Consider the following 23282-nt stretch of genomic DNA (forward strand, 5'->3'; position numbering starts at 1 on the left):
CTGATTTGATCCCTTATTTAATGCCCCTGTGTTTCCTGTCTTGGGCTGGTTCTTTTTTAATTGTTTGGTCCTTGTCACCTGCCTTGTTTTGTATTGCTGTAGTTAGTCTAGTCTAGTCTAGTCTAGTCTAGTCTAGTCTAGTCTAGTCTAGTCTAGTCTAGTTATTTGTAAATTGTGTCAAGTGTTATCCTTAGTCTTGTCTAGTGTAGTTAGTTCTTGTTCCTGTTTATCTGTCATGTTTATATCTTTGTTATTTTACCCCCTTTTGGGTTTTGGTTTTAATTGATTATAAGATACTTATGTTGAATCCCTTTCCCGCTGTCTGCACCTGGGTCCTTTGTTCCTTGTTCAACCATAAACCGTGACTGTTTAGGCATGTCAAGCCATTTTCCAACTCGGCTACTCTTGACGCAGACAGAGGTTTGCAAGGCACTTTTTCCTGTGTTGTTTGAGTACAGGCATTTCGCCCCTTATGGACAACAACTTAATTGCTACACAACAAAAACGCCTTGTGGTGGCCATAAACAATGCAAAAGAAGAATTTAGAGTAGAAAACACTTCATGCCTGCCATGTAACTGAAACATTTTTCTATTTATATTAATTAATAAGCATTGTTGTATGGCTGATTAGAAATGAGAGCATAAAGTCAAATTTTTGTAATAATAATTTGTAATAATATGTTTTTTAGATGACAGGACAGAGATTGACAGAAAAGCATTGAGTGGAGAGATGGGAACAGCATCGGCAAAGGACCGCAGGTCAGGGTTGTACCTAGCTGGGTCTGACGGAGGCATGAAGCTCATAGCTGGCTATGGCCATTGACCCATTCCAAATCATCTGTGCCCATAGCCTAGTGGTTAGCACGCTGACACATAGCACAAATGCATCTCTGTCTTACCTTGTTAGAATACCGGCCGTCGTCTTTTACTGATCCCGTTCCGCCCTCTCTGCCCAGCGCTGTCATCTAACTCACAAAAAGTGTGAAAATGAAGACCCATTCTAAATTATTTATTTCTGAATATTATTTTTTCCTCAAAAATCTATTAAGTTGAATGTTTGACCAGGTTCTATGTTCACTGTCAACTCATTGACACTCTTAAGTGAATGGATCAGGTTGTGCGTGTCTTTTTAGTAAGTGTTTGAGTTATAAGTGCGGTTGTAAAGCATATACTATAAAGCATCCCCACCCCAACATCCCGCTGTGATTAACAATAACCGATATAGATTTTAGCATCATGATGTTCAATCCTAAGAAGGGAATACAGAGTGAGTAGTGAGTGTCCTTGGCTTTCTCAACTTCTTGTGTGTGTGTGAGTGTTTAAAGGAAGTGTCTAATAAAAAGCTGCTGCTGTGGAAGGATGACTGAAGCTTTCTCTGCCTCATTCAGAGTGCAGGAAGCTGATCCAGAGCCTGTGCCAAGCCTAAGCTGAATTCCTGCCAAGAGTCGACTTGTTTGCTCGTCTTGCTGGAGCCAGAGGCTGACCTTATTAGCTGGGAGGGCAGCCGTCTTATTAAAACACATCTGGTGCAGGGGGAGCCTAAATACTCCTCATATTGTCTTCCTGCGGCTCCTGACCTTGCGTAACCTAACAGGAATGCTGACGAGGGCTTCACGCATCTGTTGAGAGTTTCTTCCCTCTGGTCGCTTTCTCTTTCCTCTCTTGTCGTCTCTATGTGCTGGCTGTTTTAACTGGCGCCTGTACGGTAGCTCTGTGGGAACTGTTTTTCTTCCTCCATTTCCCTCTGCTCCCCCCTCCTCCCACTTTTCCAGTTTGCTGTGTTGATACAATTATCCCTGTGTAGATGTTTTATTAGTGCCTGTTGTGTGGCGCTGCTTTGCTAGTTATTTTTAAGTTTGAATGGTGCCGGCTACACAGTTTATGGTGCCCTTCACATGCACTACGAAGGCTAGATACTTAAGGCATTTATCGAACAGTTCCTTCTCACAAACAATTACTCTGTTTAGAACTACTAACAAAAACACTGACACCATGATGCCATTATGTTTTCCACTGGGTTCCTTAGACATGTAACATATTTATTTGAAACTGTTCATCATGCCAGTATGTGTGTGAGTATGTTTTATCGTCGAATTATAGAAATGGCATATTTGTTAGACATGGTACCATCCGTGGTATATGTTTCTTAAGACCCCCACTTTGATTATAGTATGTTTTGGAAAGGTAACAATGATCTATCTATATATCTATATATATATATATCATATAGCACACTTACAGTACACTGTTTTTGAACATATGTTACAGTATGGTAAAGGACATGAGCTCAGAAATATATCTGAAGTGGAAGAATTCTCAGTCTGCCAGTTTTTCTTTTGTCTGTAAAGATATAAAAAGCTGTTTGTGTGGACTTATAGTTAAATAAGTGAGGTATAGTACTGTATTCAGTGAGATCTACAATGCAGGTAATGATTGGCCTTCTGGTATGGTTATTTCAAATTAAATATCGCTTTTGAGTTTAAATGACAAACTATTTAATCTATATATGTTATGGGGAAGCAATTCCTCTTTCTTTCAAAATCCCTAATTATTACATTATATTCATATTAACCTCATGCTTACACTGTACATTTGTTTAGACACTTTTACATGCTATTAGTAACTAAACCGTATATTTTCAAAATATGAAATATTAAAACAGAAAATACAATTTTAACGTGTTGTTTGGGGTGTTTTTCGCACATAAATGCAGCTGTGTCTCCTAAAATCATCAATTGAATGGCGGTTTATTTGATGACATTACACGTTGACTAAAAGTGATGCCCCTCCCTTGACTGTTTTTTCCTTTGTTCATTTTTTTCAAAATTCGAATCAGTTAGGTAAGGATGGGTATGGCAAAGATCATTTTTTGGATTGACAGCTGCCACTCTTTGCCACTGTTGTGCCCATGATGTAAATGTGATGTGTACACACACAGCAACAGCTGTTTTGTGCGGAGTCCCTCAGGCGGCCACACACGGCTCTGTTAAGAACCACACAGACTCATATTACCCATAACCCCCTGCCCTCCAACTGAGCAGCAGCGCAGTTTCTTTCTCATCCTCTTTTAATATGAAACTGTAAAATGCAAGCTGTATTTTGTCCTGTGGTAGAAAACCATGAAGGTTTTTTGGGATTGTGTGTGAAATAATACAAAAAAAGACTAAAACACCATCATGCGAGCAAAATGTGTTGATGTTAAATGTGCAGAACTGACCATTCATTTTTTCTACTTACTTGAACAGATGAATATAGATCTTTTAAGTGGAAAATGTTATATTTTCCCAAACTATAACAATAACCACAAGTGTTGTCATATGAAGTGTGGGAGGTCCCTTTTAAGAACTAACTATAAAAGATTGCCATACAGTAAACTTATCTCTTTAAATTCAGCGCACACACACACACACACATACACATGCTTACACTATAGCTGCCTTCGGAGGCAGCATTTCAAGGCAGGAAGGCATCAAGGCACGTCCCAATCCAATGTTTGCTTTATTTCCTGTCTCGTGACCTACCTTCATCTGATCGATTTTTGAATTTGCCCCAAAATACAATGCATGTGTGCACGTGACAAAGTTGATTGGTCGAGCAGGATCGAGCTCGAAAAAATAAAGATGGCGGCCAAGAAGTCGATTGGAGCACAGTTTGGTGTAAATTTAAGTTTCATTTTTTTCACTTTCAATAACATTTGATTGCATTTCTATTTGGTGTTGTAGTTTTTTAATATGTGACTGGTGTTTGCAAAGACATTATTTGTTTATCATTTAAATAGAATTCAGTTACGCTGCCTATAAAGCCTGTGTGATTCCATTTATCGGAGCTGACTTGTTCACTAAGTCATTGCCTGATTGGGCAGCGAGGCAACAAGTTTATTGTTATCTATTTGAATGGATTAAAGCCTTTGTCTATGTCTGAAGTCTATTAAACATTATGTGGTCGAAGTCACTGCATAACTGTGATATGTTGCAGGTGCTACGTCTGTCTCTGGCTCAGTCAGGGGGGATTGTACGCTTCAGGGAACAGCCTACAATGATAACCCCTGTGTGATTGTACGCACCAAAGGGTTAATGTTATATGTGCTTGTGGTTACTCATTCTTATTATGCTTTGTCTTTTTTGAAAACATGGATTTTAGCATAAATCATATAAATACATCTTTCAGACTAATTTCAGCATCTGTGCCAGCAGCGCTTTCTTGTCTCTCTTTCTCTTGACCTGGAAGAAAGCTGTGTAGCACATTTTCATAAATCCTGAACCTCAAGTCAACTCACTCCTATTGTCACATCGCCACGTGTGGTGAATGAAAGTCTTGGGTGTGTACTCCATACGAGGTAGAATGCAGTTGGACAGACAACTCAATCATTGGAGTTTGGGTTCCTCGCCACAGCAGGGCAGTGTTGGCTTGCTCACCGGGAGACTGCATTTATTTATTAATTAGATATTATTTATTAGAATGATCTTGCTTGTTCTATAAACAACATTCACTGTGCTGTGTTTTACCTTTTCTGTTTTTCCTGTTTGCTCCTGTAAAGCTGCTTTGGAACAATGCACATTGTGAAAAGCACTTTATAAATATACTTGAATTGAATTGATAACTGTATGACATTACAGACTTAATTGACAGTATGTAGTGCAGACGAACAGTGCAAAGTATAAATAGACAGACTGTATAAAAAAGATAATATACACAATATACACAAGATATACACTTTAGACGTTGTACATACACATTAAATATGCAGATGTACATATGATTGTGTATGTATAATGGATCATCCATATTGTGCACATAGTACTGATATAGGTATGTAAGTTTGGTAATGGATGGTTATTGTATTATGTGCAATACATGATGCATTATAGTCCATGAAACTGTTGTGCATGGTAAAAAGGAGTGTGAGCCTTCTGTACCGCTGTTGATAGCTGCTCAGTGCTCACACGATGCTAAATCTCGGCTCTGCTCATGCATCCAGTATCTACTCCTAATGCAAGATAAGCCCTTTTGTTAACTTTACCAACTAAGTGTGACCTTGAAACGTTAATCAATGAATGTGCTCCATATCACATAGGAATGTCCTTCCTCATACTAACATTGAGCATCCTAGATATCTTGATTGACAGGAGTTTTGGCCAATGAGCAGTCGATATCCCATTCCAACACAATACCTACCTTTTCTGATTTTACTGATTTGTTGTTGTATTTTTGGACTAGTTGTTTTGTTTTCTGACTTTTCGTTGTGGTTTGTGACTAGTTTTTTTGTTTCTCAAATTGTTGTTGTGTTTTATGGTTTGCCATTTTGTTTTTAGTATTTGATATTTCGCGTTTTCAGATTTGTAATTTTGCTTTTGGACTTTTTATTTTGCTTTTAGATTCATGTGCTTACCCTCACTCAGCCCTATGACTTTCTTTCTTCAAACACATGTTGATGTTAAACAGAATATTCATGCCAGAGACTGTCAGGCTCCAAACACACGCACACACAAAGACTTAGACGCAGATCAAAGTTCATCATGTGGATTGTGTACAGGTTTTCTGAAGTTATATGATACAATGGATGTTGAAGGGGTCATGAAGGAAGTCCCGCCTGCCTGTAAAAAGAGAATCAATAAAGAACGCTGTGTCTCTGGGGCTCACAGTCAGCAGCTGTATGCGGATTGGTTGGTTGGCAGAATGTTGGCAGATATTTTTTAATTGAAAATAATTTAAAACTGAAATTACATTTCAAATAAACAAATATAGTAATTAAACAACAGCATTTTAAGTTTAAAAATTCTGCATCTACTTTCTAAGTGTGCTAGCTAAAACTGGGTGGCACCGGAACCCTCGTGGCTACACCACTGCAGACATGTATGCCATAATAAATAATAAATAAATAATGACTAAGAACCACCATAATGATAAAATTCCACCCAATGTTTTTTTTTAATCCCCAAGAAACTTTACCACTTGAATGAGCTGTTAGCATTCTCTCAGCAAACTGATACATATAAATACATTTAATGCATTAGCTAGTTAATAAAATTAATAATATATTGTAATGTATTTACAAATCTATATTAAATTATTTTATATATTGAGTTATTTTATTTTAATTTAGAGGAAAACATATTTTCTTTAAGAGATGAAACCCTGAAATTTAAGTGTTGATACTGTAACATAAAAGTAACTCACTTTAAATGATGTTATGCAAACTACCAAGAGGTGTGATCACCAAAGTATCGCAAGAGCCATTTGAAAGCATACAAAGCAGCATGATCTCAGAGTAGTTTATGGATCGGTGTGCGCAGCGCAGCTTCAAGTCAAAAAACACAGTTCATGCCAAGATAGAGCAGAAGTCTCTGCCTAATATTTATTTTCACAGCAAAACATAAAATAAATTGAAAGTTTAAGTGTGATCTAATAAACACAAAAAAAAAAAGATGGTCATGTCAAAGTGTTTTTAGGAGTGGTCATACATGTAGAATTCACTTTTTTTAATGCCATTCAGTTTAAACAGAATTAATGCGTAAAGAAGACAAACATAAGTGTCACACACCAATGTTAATCACAAGCTTCAAATTACAGATCACAGCCATCACTGATTTTCCAAGACAAGTTTATTCTTTTCATTATTATGTTAGTTTATGCTGTATCTTTTTTCCTTTGTTTAAGAATGGTTATATTATATAGTCGTATTATATTATTCATCATCATAGAAATACAAAAAATACAACAGCAAAGTATTTAAAACTTTATTAGCATTAGAAATACTACTTTGACTAAGTAAATATGACTAATTTACACATACTAATGGATTAACTATTTTTTTCTTATCCCCAATAGGCTACTGTTAGTCTAGGGCAGCTGTGGCACAAATGCCACATTTAGGTGGGGGTCTAATAAATTTGTTTAGCACTGTATATAGCTTCAATAACAATTTGATAGTAATATATGTAGTAATATAGTTATATAGGCATAAAATTGTCAGTAATATTATCTCTTAGTAGTGTTGGTTGGGGGTCGCCCTCGGTCTGATCTCTCTCTCATGCATTCTCTGGCCGATTCTCAAATGGAAGGCTGGATCCTCCAGAGGTCACATTTGCAGGCTGCACATGTCATCAAGCCTGGTTTATTTCAGTTAACTGAGCCATACATGTGCAAGTCATAAGCATTTTACTACAATTCATAATAGTTAATATTCTGAAATAAGACATTCTTTATGATGTATACAGACTATAAATGTGACCCCCTTGAATGCAGCCTTCCGTTTGAGAAACTTCTCTCTTACTTTCCTCCATCCTCAGGATGCTGTTGTTTTTTTTCTTCGGCAGGCATATAATCCGTTACTACCCAGCTCTGCGCATGATTATGACATTTTAAATAAATGTCCTATCTACAACAAACACAGAAATCATGAATTAGTACATCGAGCACCCCACTGCATTATTAATAGAGGCCAGGACTAGGACATTTCAGTAGTTTTTACAAACACGCATTACAAAAAAAACATTATAGCCCATTACATCACTCCACAACAAACCAATACTCTTCTCAGCCATTCAGAGGGGAACACAAGTGAAAAACAGATATTTGTGCGTAAATGGAACAAAAACAGTACATTGAAAACAACTTGCGTTGCAACCCTTCTGAAGAAATCTGTGAACACAACGCACACAGTGAGATCTAGTTCAAACATAAATCATGACATAATCAGTCACAGAAGCCAATGCCACTTCAAATTCAAATATGACGTAATGACCCAATCCTTCACACAATAAACAAGAGCCAATGCCATTTCTTATCACTTCGTCTGGTGGTCATTTTAAACGTGTGTTTAACAGATCTGAAGTTTTACTGCAGATGGTGCTCACTTCAACGTCTTTTCCTCATAAAAAATCATCGTTTGACCTCGCTACACTTGGAATATTTGTAAGTTTTGAAAAACAATTGGGACTGTTTTTAATACTGTGTTTCATATTATATAAGAATAATGTAAATACAGGTAATCCCGATGCTTTAAATTGAAAATTACACTCCAATACATGTAATTGTTGACTCAACTCAAATATATTTTTATAGTATTTTTTGCAAATTTAATTGTTACAAAGCAGTTGAAATATGAAACTTGGGGTATTTTTTTATGCCATCAAGGAGTCGTATGTGTCAAACAATCAATGGAATTTTTCTCTTGCCTGCTTCTGTGGTCACTTTTAACCTACGGTCATGTCAGAGCAATGGTTAAATAGACTAGTATGTATTGATGTATAGAAAGTTCAAGTATTTTACACCATATACTAGTGTTGTCAAAATATGTTGTTATGAATATAAATATGGCGTGTGCTGCGTTTAACTGTGCTCAAATGTAAATTAACTTGTGCTTAATTAATGTAATTCAAAAAAATGATTACTTAAATTCTGTAATTTGTCTTCATGTCGATCCAGTGAGCATTGTTTTCACGTGTGATGCACGCACGTTTGCGTGTGTGGATCGGTGATATGTGAATCCGGCATTAAAATCTGTTCATCAAATAATGTTATGTATTAACCAGCATTTATGAACGATGAGCAATGCATTTGCTACAGTATATTTTAATCTTTGATGACAGTATGTAATAAAAATTGAACGGATCATGTTTGCTCTGGTCCAATGAAAAAAAATATTAACAGATAGAACTTTGGATTTTAATTAGTACATACATGTATTAGTAAATGTTAGTTTAAATTAACTTTTAACTAAGATTAATACATGTTTTGGAAGTATTTTTCATTGTTTATTCATGTTAACAAATATCTAAGTTCTAAGGTTAGTTATACAGTTGTGTTCAAAATTATTCAACCCCCACTGAAATTGATTGTTTTGGTCGGTTTGTCATTGATTATGATCATTCAGTCATCCTGCTTACAATTAAATCAAAGAGGCACGTGTAGGTCAGACAAATATAACATAACATTTATAATGAAATAACCACAAATGTCTTTTCTGAGCTCACATCATTATCAGTTTTATTCAACCCCCAAGTGACATTCAATCTTAGTACTTAGTACAACATCCTTTTACAGTTATAACAGCTTTTAAACGTGAAGCATAGCTTGACACAAGTGTCTTGCAGCGATCTACGGGTATCTTCGCCCATTCATCATGGGCAAAAGCCTCCAGTTCAGTCACATTCTTAGGCTTGCGCACTGCAACTGCTTTCTTTAAGTCCCACCAGAGGTTCTCAATCGGATTTAAGTCTGGTGACTGCGATGGCCACTTCAAAATGTTCCAGCCTTTAATCTGCAACCATGCTCTAGTGGACTTGGAGGTATGCTTGGGATCATTGTCCTGTTGAAAGGTCCAACGTCTTCCAAGCCTCAGGTTTGTGACGGACTGCATCACATTGTCATCCAATATCTCCTGGTACTGAAGAGAATTCATGGTACCTTGCACACGTTGAAGCTTCCCAGTACCTGCAGAAGCAAAACAGCCCCAAAGCATGATTGACCCCCCGCGATGCTTCACAGTAGGCAAGGTGTTCTTTTCTTCATAGGCCTCCTCGAAACATAGCGTTGATCCATGGGCCCAAACAGTTCTAATTTTGTTTCATCAGTCCACAGAACACTATCCCAAAACTTCTGTGGTTTGTCCACATGACTTTTGGCATACTGCAGTCGACTCTTCTTATTCTTTGGGGACAGCAAGGGGGTGCGCCTGGGAGTTCTGGCATGGAGGCCTTCATTACGCAGGGTGCGCCGTATTGTCGGAGCAGAAACTTCAGTACCCACATCTGACAAATCTTTTCTCAGTTCCTCAGCAGTCACACGGGGACTTTTCTTCACTCTACGCTTCAGGTAGCGCACAGCAGTCGAAGTCAGCATCTTCTTTCTGCCAAAAGTGTGGTAAAAAAAATATATATTTGTTTATTAAAGTTTGGCATTCTCTTGTAGCACCAGAAAGAAGATGAGACTCGACCTGCAACAAAAATAACACACTCACAACCTACACTACCAGCTGTATTTGAACAGCAAAGAAAGTATGAAGCAAACTCAAATGAAGCTAAGAAGCTGAACAGGGCTGTAGCAGTGTACATATGCATGGATCAGGTTCCTGTGTATACTGTTGAGAAACCTAGCTTCAAACAACTTCTAATAAAAAAAATTGCCCTCTTAATATTGTGGCAGTTTTTTTCTCTGTGGTATCGAAAATGGTATCGAATATTGATATTTTTCAAGGTATCGTATCGAAGTTAGAAATTCCAGTATTGTGACAACCCTACCACATACATAGTAAAGATGTAGTAATACACTATTTGTAACATTGTCAAACATGTTAATGAAATTAGTTAAGTTGACACACATGTCCATGGTGGCCAACCTCTAGTCCTCAGTGAATGTGATGCCAAATGCCTGAAACACTGTAAATCTAATATTGTGTCCAGCAGGTGGCAGCAGTGCTCTGTTAAAACTTCTTGCATCTCACAGCATCATGATGCAGCTTTTTTTAATTAAAAAAAATCAATAATTAAAGTAAATAAATAAGTAAATTATAATAAACAACATATGCTTAATGACTCATTCAAGAATATTCTGAAATTAATTTCAGATTGTTCTTTACATAAAACTGACATGATCCCGCCTTCCTAGCAGCTGTATCTCTTTTTCTGGCCAACGAGATCACGGCAGCCCCATTTCTAGTGTTTGTTTTGGAGGCACATGGCCATGCGTCTTAGCCCCGCCCCCTTGTTTTCTTATTCATTATCCCATTATTAGTTCACGCCCTTCACCTGTTGCCCTCATTTTGCCTCTTTTGTACCTCTCCTATTTAATGCCCTTGTTTTTGCTGTCCTGTGCTGCATCCCTGTCTTGTCTTGTCGCCCCTGGTCTGTCTTTAAGTCACGGTTTATTTTGTCAAGTGTATTGTTCTTGTTTCCCCCTTGCGGGATTTTGAGTTATGTTTTTTCCTCTGTCAATAAAATGTTTTTTTGTTGTTGTTGAGAGCTGTCTGAACTTGGGTTCTGTTTCATGTCAGTTCCATGACAGAGGGTCCTTAGGTAGTTACCACAGTTGTTTAAGGCTGGCACATCGTAGTTCATGATTGGTCCTTTCTTGCCTTTATTCACCATTAACAGAATAAAATCGGGGAAAAAATACACAAAAATGTTCATTGTTAACTCACCCTTGTGTCATTCCAGACCTGTATGATTTTCTTCCTTCTGCAGAAGATGGTAACAAAATAATATTTGACCCCATTTACTTTAATTAAATGGACACAAACCCCCAAAACATTTATTAAAATATCTTATATTGTGTGTCACAGAAGAGTTATGTAAAGGATTTCAATTATTAAGGTTCTAAGGTGAATAAATGATGACGGGATTTTTATTTTAGAATTTTATATTTGATTAAGTCAGCCACTGCTAGTATTCTTAATAGTAAAGTCATAAATCTTTACGTCTGGAATGTGATACGTTGTGAGATAAAGTGAAATAGTTTATTATTTTTTATTATATACTAATACTTTATTAGTAATAAAACTAATAAAAGGCATGTTATCCATAAGGAAGTGTTTGGACTGTAAAAAAAAACTTTGACAGGCAGCTAGAGGGGTTAAACTAAGGAAGTGACATCAGCCAAAAACAAGACAGAGAATGCTATTATATGAAGTTTAGCTTTTCTTGGAAACAACATACACAAATGAATTGGCCACATAAAACCAGAAATATGCTTTAAGAAAAGGAAAATTTGTCAGTTTGATTTTAAGTATGCTTGCAGCAAAGAGATTGTGTGTTTGTCTGCAGCTGCAGGTCTTTATCCAACACACACCTGGAGGATTAGCTGTCTGCAGTGACCTTTGACTTGTGAGTGTAACCTGCTGGAGTGAGGTCACAAGAATTACTGGGTTGCTGAACTCCTCTGTAATGATGAATGTACAGGTGCTTCTCAATTAATTACAAGATTGTGAAAAAGGATATTTTTTGTCACTTGTTTCAGAAAGTCAAACCAATATATTATATAGATTCATTACACATAGAGCGAAATATTTCAAGCGTTTATTTCTTGAAATTTTGATGATTGTGGCTTACAGATAATGAAAACCCCAAATTCAGTGTCTCAGAAAATTAGAAAATAACATAAGATCAATAAACAAATTATATTTGAAAAAGAATGTCAGGCTTCTGAAAAGTATGTTCATTTCTATGCACTCAATATTTGGTTGGGCTTCCTTTTGCATGATTTACTGCATTAATGCGGCTTGGCCTGGAGGCATCAGTCTGTGGCAATGCTCAGGTGTAATGGAAGACAAGGTTGCTTTGATAGCGACTTTCAAGGTCATCTGCATTGTTGGGTCTGGTGTAGTCTCAGCCTCAGATGTCACAACCACGATCTGTTAACTGAACGTCTGATGCATAAGGCACACTTTTTCTGGAAACACTTCAAGCCATTCGAAGTCGTCATCTGATTGTTTGAATTTGACAGAATTTCTAGGACACTCTGCACAATATATACTGACAATTGTTAATTTTTTCTTAGGAATTTGTATCACCTGTTCTGTGTGCTTTGTTAAAGCATAGCATTGTAAAAAAAAAGACAGGACACTTGCCAGACATGTGATTTGTATCAGCTGCAGAAGAACTGTTTAAAAAATGACTCATTCATACAAGTTTCTCATTATTTTACATGAAAATAATTTATGAATGTAGACCTCACACTATTAATAATAAACAGTAGATAACTAGGGATTTTTAAGGTCCTACTTTGGTTTATGGAGTGTCCAACAACAAGTTTATGTACATAGAAGGTGTTCAAACACTATTATTTCGTAATAAAAGGCAGTTATTCTTACCTTACTTCTTGATTGACTCTCAAACGACTCATCTGTCTTAATCCCTCTTTTCCGCTAGCCTAGTTTGATGTGATTGGTCAGATGGTCTAGTCTGCTGTGATTGGTCTACCACGAATTAGGCTCACAATCTACAGTGTTTGGGGGAGAAGAGTGATGTTTTTGCGGCGCAGACTAAATGTTTGCGGTTTACGAATTGGACTAGGGACGACTCGTTTCCATGATTCAGAGTCAACTCCCTTTTTTGTCCAAGCCAATAACTTTGTTATTCATTCACCTTCGGATTTACAACTTGGCAGACTGCTTACTTTCAAACACGGCAACATTACACACTGCATGAAATGTCATTTTGTTATGTATGTTATCATGTTATTAGCTGTAATTTATAATGGTCTTTGCAGGTTTTGACGGTGGAGTCGGCCGGTAGCAAGGATGTAGAAAGTGGGCAGTCACTTGTCACTGAAGGAGATGCCTCAGAGAAAGACCAAACAACATCTTTGGAAACCAGACTCACCTCTGTCCCCTCACCTCCCTGCCACCTGAAATTGGAAAAAAGAGAAAAATCAACATCCAGTGAGTATCCATGAGTGAACTCTTTAATGCTTTTTGGGGCTTTTCCTTGTACCCTTCTATTGAATGTTATTGTCATTCTCTTCAAATGCACAAAGCATATTATCAGAGGTAGATCTGAGTTACAGTTTTCATGGACACATCAGAATAAATTTGTTCAGATTGTGCAAACTGAATGAAGTTTTTACATGAAAGGTGATCTGATTGATGTGTGTGTTTATATGACAAGCTTCAAATCCGAGTGTTCTCTTAAATACCCACTAAAACGGTATTTTAAGAAAATATTTTATTAAGAAAACAGCCTGAAAAAAACACAGTAACAGTTTTTAAATGACAGATTATTGTCTCGTGTCAATTGGTTTTACCAGAGCATCTGCAGGCAAACTATAATTATGTTTAAAATAAAAATGTTTAATAACGGCTAATACCGAACTTTAGAACTAAACTTCTATAAAGCGGATTAGAAACGGCAGAAACCACCCCTTACAAACCGGTTTGAGCAATTTTTATCTCATTGACATGTTTATGTGGAGCATTTTCATTCAGATTGGACTTTTAATCGGATTGTATTTGTCCACGTAAACGTAGCTAGTGTCTAGCAGTGTTGATTATAATCCGTATGGCCAATGGTCATCAGCCGTGAATATCTTTTCTTCACTGCCACTGTCTCCTGCTTCTGGACTTTAAAACTAGGTTGAGATGTGTGTTTAGGTCTCAGTCATAGGTGGGGGACAGGATCTGCCCTATCTGAGGTATTGTGAATAATATAATTATATGTAGTTAAAATAAATTTAAATAAAAACAATACAAATGCATAAATGCATTTTAAATTTAGAAAAATTCCCCCTCCTCTGCCTCACAATGGTTTAGCCCACTGGCTGCATCATCCGTTTAACTCATCTGCACTACACACACAAATCCGATGTAAGGGAACTAGTCAGTAGTTGTGAAACGCCAGTAAGTTGTCTGTCAATGCTATTTTATTCATTTTAAACATCAAATAAAGTGATTCTCTTTAATACAGTTGATGCAGAGTAATTAATTAGCTGATGACGATAACGCTACCTAGCTTGTTTGGTTGCTTGTTTTATACCATAGTGTGGAGAACAAGAAACGAGGAGACAAGAGACGAAAATGCGTCGAGTCAGTTTAATATCCACTTTAATATTCCTCGCGCCGAACAGCGAGTGAGATCAAAACAACCACACACGTAAAAACCAGAACAACACTAAACTGACTCCTCCCTCCCTTAAAGGTACAGTACCCTGGTGAATGTCTCATAATAAACATAATACTTGTGGTTCGCCACACAGGCCCCCCCAGAATTCACCCTTAATAAAACATAGGACTCTATACATGATAACAAAACAGGAAACAGATTTGACAGTTTTTAGGAAAGTCAACGTACAGTGGGGCGAATAAGGCGGCCATAACGGCTTCGCTTAACAGGAGAAGGGCGAAGGGCCAGGGGCAGGGCAGGGGCCGAGGCTGCCGAAGGGGGGCGCCCTCGCCGTGGAGGCTGGGCCAGCTGAAGTGGTGCACCAATATCAAGATGAGCAGGCTTGAGACGGTCTATTGCCACCCGCTCAGGCCTGCCCCCCATATCCACAACGAAGTTCTTAGACCCCCCCACAAGGACACGGAAGGGTCCATCGTAGGGGGGCTGCAGCGGGGTACGATGACCATCGTGGCGGATGAAAACATACTTGGCCGACAGTAAATCCTTAGGCACGTAGGACTTTGGGAGGCCATGGTGAGATGTGGGAATGGGAACAAAAGCATCAGCAATGTCCCGGGCCCCGGTACGATGAGAGGCCACCGACCACCGGGCCGCGGCATCAGGAAGAAATTCCCCCGGAACGCGCAATGGTTGTCCGTACACAAGCTCGGCCGATGAGGCTTGAAGATCTTCTTTTGGCGCAGAGCGAAGGCCAAGCATGACCCATGGGAGGCGGTCAGCCCAGTCGCAGCTCGTAAGGCTGGCCCTTAGCGCGGCCTTCATGTCGCGATGAAACCGCTCACAAAGTCCATTGCTCTGTGGGTTATAGGCCGTGGTACGGTGGACCTTCACCCCCAGGACCTCGGCGACCGCAGTCCAAAGCTCCGATGTGAACTGTGGACCTCGGTCCGAGGAGAGGTCGGATGGTGTGCCAAAACGGGCCACCCAAGCCATAATGAATGCCCGGGCCACATCAGCTGAAGTAATTGAAGACAGGGGAACCACTTCAGGCCATCTGGTGGTCCTGTCCACCATGGTGAGGAGGTAGCTGTAACCACGGGAGGGGGGAAGTGGGCCCACCAGATCCACATTCACATGATCAAAACGTCTCTCTGGCACTTTGAACGGTGCCAAAGGGGCCTTGGTATGCCGGGTCACCTTTGCTCGCTGGCACGCCACACAGGCAGCCGCCCAGGCCCTGACGTCCCTCCGCAGGCCTGGCCAGACAAACTTGGCCCCCACCAGCTTTGTAGAGGCCTTCACCCCTGGGTGGGAAAGGCTGTGGATGGCGTCAAAAACCTTACGCCTCCAGCCAGCAGGTACCATAGGGCGCGGTTGTCCAGTGGAGACATCGCAGAGGAGTGTAGCGTTGGCCGTGTCAAAAACCACATCCTCCATGAGCAACGCCGTAGGGGCCGTCCTGTAGGCTTGCACCTCAGCGTCCGTGGTCTGATCCACAGCCATCGTAGCGTAGTCAAGGCCTAAATGGACGGACCCAACAACAGCTCGGGAAAGGCAGTCTGCAACGAAATTGTCTTTACCGGCCACATGCTGAATGTCAGTGGTAAATTCGGAGATGGCAGAGAGCTGACGCTGCTGTCGACCAGACCACGGCTCTGAAGACTTCGCCATTGCAAACGTCAGCGGTTTGTGGTCAACGAAAGCAGTGAAACGCCGGCCCTCTAACAAGAAACGGAAATGACGGGTGGCGAGGAAAAGACCCAGGAGCCCCCTGTCAAAGGTGCTGTATTTCCTCTCGTTGTCACGGAGCTTCCTGCTGAAAAAGGCCAGCGGCTGCCAGGCTCCACCCACCCACTGTTCACACACAGCCCCCACGGCGAAATCAGAAGCGTCCGAAGTAAGAGCAACAGGGGCGGTCGGAGACGGGTGCGCCAGCAGAGCAGCGTTGGCCAGCGCGGTTTTGGCAGCATCAAAGGCATGAGTCATCTCTGGGGACCAATCCAACACGTCCGCCGGCCTCCAACCCCGCAAGGCGTCGTATAAGGGTCGCATGAGTTGAGCCGCATGGGGAAGGAAACGGTTGTAGAAGTTCACCATACCCAGAAACTCCTGCAAGGACTTCACAGTCCGTGGGCGTGGGAAACTGGCGATGGTGTCCACCTTGGCAGGGAGGGGAACGGCCCCTTGCGGGGTGACGTGGTGGCCGAGGAAAGTAATGGATGACCGGCCAAACTCACACTTAGCCGGGTTGAGGATGAGACCATGCTCATTGAGTCGGCCGAATAGCTGCCTGATATGTGTCAGGTGGGCGTCTGCGGACGCGCTGGCCACGAGAATGTCGTCCAAGTAAACAAATAAGAATGGCATATCCCTCAACACAGAGTCCATGAGGCGCTGAAACGTCTGCGCTGCGCCCTTGAGGCCGAAAGGCATCCGAAGGAATTCAAAAAGGCCAAAGGGTGTGATGACTGCTGTCTTTGGGACATCCTGTGGATGGACAGGCACCTGGTGGTAACCGCGCACAAGGTCCACCTTGGAAAAGATGGTGGCACCAGCTAGGTGAGCGGAGAAATCCTGTATGTGCGGCACTGGGTACCGGTCGGGAGTGGTGGCGTTGTTCAGGCGACGGAAATCACCACAGGGACGCCAACCGCCATCAGCCTTGGTCACCATGTGTAGGGGGGAGGCCCACGGGCTGTTAGAGCGGCGCACGATGCCGAGGTGCTCCATGGTAGCGAACTCCTCCCTGGCGATCGCAAGCTTTGCTGAGTCGAGGCGCCGGGCCCGTGCATAGACTGGGGGGCCAACCGTGGTGATGTAGTGCTCCACGCCATGCTTAGCCACCGCCGATGAAAAAGTGGGTGTGGTGATATCAGGGAACTCAGATAGCAGGCGTTGATACAAGTCCCCGGTAGCAAGCGTGTTCGACAGACAAAGCGCCCCCACCCCTCCAAGCGTACAGGGGTATGAAGCAAAAGACAGGGCGTCGATTAGGCGGCAGTTTGTAACATCCACCAACAGACTGTAAGCGCAAAGGAAATCTGCCCCCAGGAGTGACGTAGACACGGCGGCCATTACAAAATCCCAGCCGAAACGCCGCCCGCATACGCCCGCCGCCCGCATACGCCCGCACACACTTCCACATACCTTATACCATAGGTACGAATGGGTGTGCCGTTGGCAGCGTCCATCGGGGGGCCGTGCCCGCCAACCATAGTGTCCACAGCTGTCGCCGGCAGGATGCTGCGTTGAGCCCCAGAATCAACCAGCAGCCGCCGGCCAGACAAGGTGTCAGTGATGAATAACAGCTTGCAGTCACGGCCAGCGCCCATTGCTGTTAATGAGCGCCAGCCCTGGCTTTTCCCTGGGCTCTGAAACTGCAAGGTTGGCGACACTGCTTGGCCTTGGCCCCAAACCTGGAATGGTAATAACACCAACCGTCCTCACGCTGTCGGCGGGCCGTCACGGCAGCTGCAGTGTCCAGGTCATCCTCCGTGGGGCCAAACGGGGCAGCGGCGTGCTGGGGAGGCAACAGTGCATGGACAAACTGCTGCCGGTTGGCGAGAAAAATCCTGTCTGCCTCCACAGCCAGCGCCCGGTAGTCTCTCGAGGAAGGTAGGCTGGAACTGGCCAGCGCGGTGCGCACAGGTACTGGGAGCTGCCGCAGAAAAATGTGGGCAAAAAGGAAAGAAGGATCCGCGGCGCCCAGTACAGCTAGCATCCTCTCCATTAACTCGGACGGCATGCTGTCGCCAAGGCCGTTCAGAGACAGCAGGCGGTCTGCTTTCTCCAGCTCCGACAGTTCAAAAAGTTTCAAGAGGAATGTTTTGAGTGCGTCGTATTTTCGGTCAACCGGAGGAGCCTCTAACAGCGCCATAGCCCTGGCTGTGGTCGAGGCATCCAGTGCTGCTACCACGTGGAAATATTTCGTAACGTCCTGCGTTATTCCTCTCAGCTGAAACTGAGCCTCGATATGCTGAAACCACGGCCGTGGGTTGTGCTGCCAAAAGTCCGGTAATTTTACGGTGGCGGCGCAGGTAGCACCAACGTTAGCAGCGCCGCTAGCAGCGCCGCTAGCAGCCGCATTTTCACTACCTTCGTGTTGTGACATAAGTCAGCCGTATCCAACACGCGTCGGGGTCACCAATTGTGGAGAACAAGAAACGAGGAGACAAGAGACGAAAATGCGTCGAGTCAGTTTAATATCCACTTTAATATTCCTCGCGCCGAACAGCGAGTGAGATCCAAACAACCACACACGTAAAAACCGGAACAACACTAAACTGACTCCTCCCTCCCTTAAAGGTACAGTACCCTGGTGAATGTCTCATAATAAACATAATACTTGTGGTTCGCCACAATAGCTTAAATAGTTAGTCACATACTGCAGCTAACACAGGGATAGGCCTTCAGTGTTTCCCATACATTGATGTATTAACATTAACAGCCACACACGGGCACGCACAAACCGGTTGCTATTTAGTGACTTTAACACTATATTTTGTGCATTTAAGACCCCTTCTGTCCATAAAAGGTGCACAGCGACATTCATTCATTTGGAAGAGGTTGTCAGCACTGCCCCGTAAGGTCTTGCTTTCTTAGCTTTTCTTAGAGTGGCAGATAAGCTGCACATTCAGTTGACCGAAACGCAGCCGAATCGTCAGTGAAAAATGGGTACAAAAAATCTTGACAGCGTTTCCAATCTGACACTGGTTGGGCTCACCAACATGAATATAGTTACTGCACATTCAGGTAGGCTTTTCTCTGTGTACACATATCTATAGAAGTGCAATTTTGACTGTTTTATTTGTGTCCCCTTCAAAAATTGCTGTTGAGAAATGTTATGTTTATTCTCCCCCCATATGTTACTTGTGCACCTGTGTGGGGGAAAGTATTGTAAAAGTAACTAGTTACAATATTAAAATAGTAACTAATTATGTTACTCGGTTACCTTTTGTGGAAAGTAACTAAAAGTACTCTCATGGTTTTTATGAGTTACTTTTCCTCAATTGACTGACGCTCATGCTTTTCCAGAGTGTGCTGTTTATTTGTGTTTCACAATGTAATGCATTTAACAATGTATCCTATATAGCTGTCCAAACCAATCAGTCCATGGCATCATAGAACCCAGAGTACTATATTTCTTCCATCATATCTTTCTTACGATACTTTGATGTCATGTGCTGGTCGATCTGTGCAGTGCAGCAAACAGTTGAACACAGAAATGTTTACATTAAGGAGGTGCATCTAAAATGAGACCATTGATTACTGCTCTGTGTCGTGACTTGCGCTAATTTTGCAATCTGAAAGTTATCTTCCAAACATGACTGGCATTTGCAGGCATTTTGTCCATGGCTGCAGCTCGTAACTAGAATGTAAAGCTCTGGCCTTTCATCGCTGTGTCAATGGTTGCCAGATTTGCATAACAAAAACAAAAAGGCAGAACTGCAGACATGGCAACACTGCCTATGTCTGACTAGCATATGTTTCTGCGCAAGCATGAGCAATCATGTCTACTCTACTTTTGCTATTTTTTTTAATACAAATAATTAGACTGTAAAGTAATTTGACTACCTTGAATAACAAAGTAACTCAAATATTGATATGTAAATTAATAAAATAACAGCGTTACATTACTCGTTACTTAAAAATTTATTAAAGGTTCTGTGTGTAAGTTTCAGAGGCCACTATTGGCGATGTAGGAAATTGCAACCTACAGCTCCGATACCCCTCTCTCCCTCCCATTAGAGAGGCTACGGTTGGCGTCACAGGACAAAAGGGTTCCGTAAATGATAGCGGCCATTATCGGTGGTGTTGATCATTTCAATCTACGTCTCACAGGCGAACAACAGAGCGAAGCTACGGACACAGGACAGAGATGTCGTCGTCTGAGACAGCAAAGAGTAACCTTTGCAAGTCAAGTGACAAGGTTTATTTACAAAGAAAAATAAATTAATTAAATTGACTTAATTCATTATTTACTCTAATCATTATAGTGAATATTATTGTTACTTGTTTAGCATTGTGTCAGTGATGTATTCGCTTATTTTGCATAGCATTTTTTGGCACTGTAACTTGGTTTGTAACTTATTGCCTATTGAAACCGCTTGCTAATGCTAAAGGCGTGTAATCTAACAGCGAAAGTCTTAGCAGACGTTTGGCATCACCCCAATTGATCAATTGTATCTTCTCAAATCTTCGTCTACACTGTATTGCTGATAAACTATGCAACTTTGAAGTTTGGATTTTATCCTATAAATTATTAAATTACACATTTGTATGCACAGAAGCTAAGCAGTGTTATAATATAAACTACACCCGATATATGCAAATTATGATTGTAAAAATGATTTACATTTACATTTAGGCATTTGGCAGATGCTTTTATCCAAAGCGACTTACAGTGCACTTATTACAGGGACAATCCCCCTGGAGCAACATGGAGTAAAGTGTCTTGCTCAAGGACACACTTATGGTGGATGCTGGGATCGAACCAGCAACCTTTCGATTTACCAGTCAGTGGTTTAACCCACTAGACCACCATCTCCATATTTAACCATAGATGAAGAGTCTTAGTTCATGCTGCTGAAAAATGTCACACACATTCAAGACAGAAGGGCCTCGAAAGCCCTGATTGGTTGCTGGCTTTGAGATGATAGTTGCCTGGTCTAATGGATCTAAATCAGAGAGAAGCAGGTGGAGATAAGGAGACCAGTTTTACACAGAAGTGGAGTGGTGGAGAGGATGAGTGTGTGTCTGTCTGAGATACAGTATTTTTGACCACAGAGACACTTCCATGCATGTATACGTGTAAGGATTTATTCCTTTTCATTTGTTTTTTTTTGTTTTTGGTGCAGACATTTGAAACATGTACTCTTGTGTGTGTCTTTCTGAGATGTCCATTGTGTCAGAAATAATCAGTGACCACAAAATGTTAAAGATGGGGAGTGTTTCATGCATTCTGACTTCTTTACAATGTTAAACGTGCTGGGTTCTCATGCTTAACATGGTCAACTGGTCAATTTTTTTTTTGTCATCTTTCCATTTATGTCATTGTGTGTTTAATTAAAATGTGACTGCCTTAACAGATACTCTTTGAGTCTCTTGCAGTACTACGCTTGGTGGAATGCCAAGACACTGACATAATGTTCCTTTGTGTAGCTGATGGAAAGTTCAGGAAGTGACTTGTTAAATGTGGAGAGAAAACGCCATATGTTTTTCTGGGTATAGTGTGTGTAGTGTGTACTGTGCTCGCAGGATAGAGGAATTAAGCTGGAGACAGTGGCTTGGGTGAAGCTCCAGTGTTATTAGTCTCTTCAGGGGTGGGCTAATGCCTTTAATACACACTAAAGCGTGTGTGTGTTTGTGTTTCGGGTGCAGTGTGTCTGTGGCGGCAGCAGTACCCAGCCAATATCGGCTCTGTGACGGCAGGGTGACACTTCCAAGTCCTTTGTTTGGCCTCAAACTACTCATGCTTATTTCTTATGTCTATGTTCCAAAGACTGGAAGCATAAACCTGGTCTTGCACAGCATCAATGTATTTCTAGGTGTTTAAACAAGTAAAGATAAAAGGATTGATCACTAGGGATACGTCCAAAGGAGCGGAATAGGGCTGTTTTTCTGAAGTTTTGATCATTTCTGTTATTTATTTATTTTACAGCAGCCAGCAGTAATTTGTTTTGGTAAAGACTAGAAATAAAGTTTGAACCATTAAGCCGTTTAAAAACATTAAAAACTGTCTAACCACATAGCCATTTTAATACTGCTGACGAGTGAAATGTAAGCCTTTCTTTAGAAGTGTGTATTCAATTATACGGTCTCTCTGTTCGTAGTACTTTTACAAAAAAGTGAGTTTTTGCAGTCTTTGGCATCCTCAGCTGAGGGAAATTAGCTGTTTTGATTTTGCATGATTTTTTGTGATTTTAAGGACTCATGACCATCAGAGGTTATTAGTGTGTGACATTACCATTGCTCCTGCTTTAGTGTGGGTTGTCTGCTCATCTATTGGTTAGTTGTTGAGCTTTGTGGTTGGCTGTCATCTGCGTTTTATTGCATGTCCATTGATTTTGTTGTCATTGTTTTATTGTTTTAGAAAGATGACAATCTTTGCCATTGCTTATTTAAAGTGAGTTTTTCCCTTGACACCCTGCTAGAATGTGTATAGATAACTCAACAATGTTCACAGCTTAAACTGTGGCCAGCAATGTAACATCAGATAAACTTTTGTTATTCATTATGATAACCATTATAAGCTATTGGCATTCTATACTCGATATGGATTCATCTTACAGTCTTAACAGACAGCAGAAATAAACGCAACAAAAGTCAGTCATCGTGCAGCTTTTAGAATGCTATCAAAGTACAAAGGCCATTTGATACTCAACTTGGCAAAGATAACTCGACATGAGGAGGAAAACATGATTGGAACCGGAAACGAACGTGGAACTAACCTCGAGTTGTCATCATGCGGTATATCAGTTGTCTTATTTTCCTTTGCAATCGCCGGTTAAACAAAACAAAGTTGAGGTGCAATTGAGTTACTTCGAAACTTAAGCACAAAGGTTTTTATATCCAACGTTAACATAAAGTATCTGCTAACATGAGCTGGTGCATATGGAACAAACCAGCGCTGCCCTGTACAGATTAGAGACGTAATGAAGTGAGTTAATTTGCACATTAAAAGATTGAACCTTGCATGTAAGATGCTTGCAATAGCGTTCGAATGTA

At 41.0% G+C, this 23282-nt stretch overlaps 1 protein-coding gene across 3 annotated transcripts in view; it reads left to right on the forward strand.

The window, feature by feature from the left end:
* gse1b (Gse1 coiled-coil protein b) overlaps window positions 1-23282 on the forward strand; it is a 170534-nt gene that overhangs the window by 25976 nt on the left and 121276 nt on the right. For 2 of the 3 annotated variants that reach the window (XM_056765597.1, XM_056765598.1), the window contains exon 2: window positions 13207-13378. In XM_056765597.1, coding sequence (XP_056621575.1) covers window positions 13207-13378 — 172 coding nt within the window. Of the gene's footprint in view, window positions 1-7840; window positions 7915-13206; window positions 13379-23282 lie in introns of those variants that run through there. The other variant, XM_056765599.1, reaches the window with a different exon arrangement.

The sequence above is a fragment of the Triplophysa dalaica genome, chromosome 14, assembly GCF_015846415.1.
Source record: "Triplophysa dalaica isolate WHDGS20190420 chromosome 14, ASM1584641v1, whole genome shotgun sequence".
Lineage (NCBI taxonomy): Eukaryota > Metazoa > Chordata > Actinopteri > Cypriniformes > Nemacheilidae > Triplophysa > Triplophysa dalaica.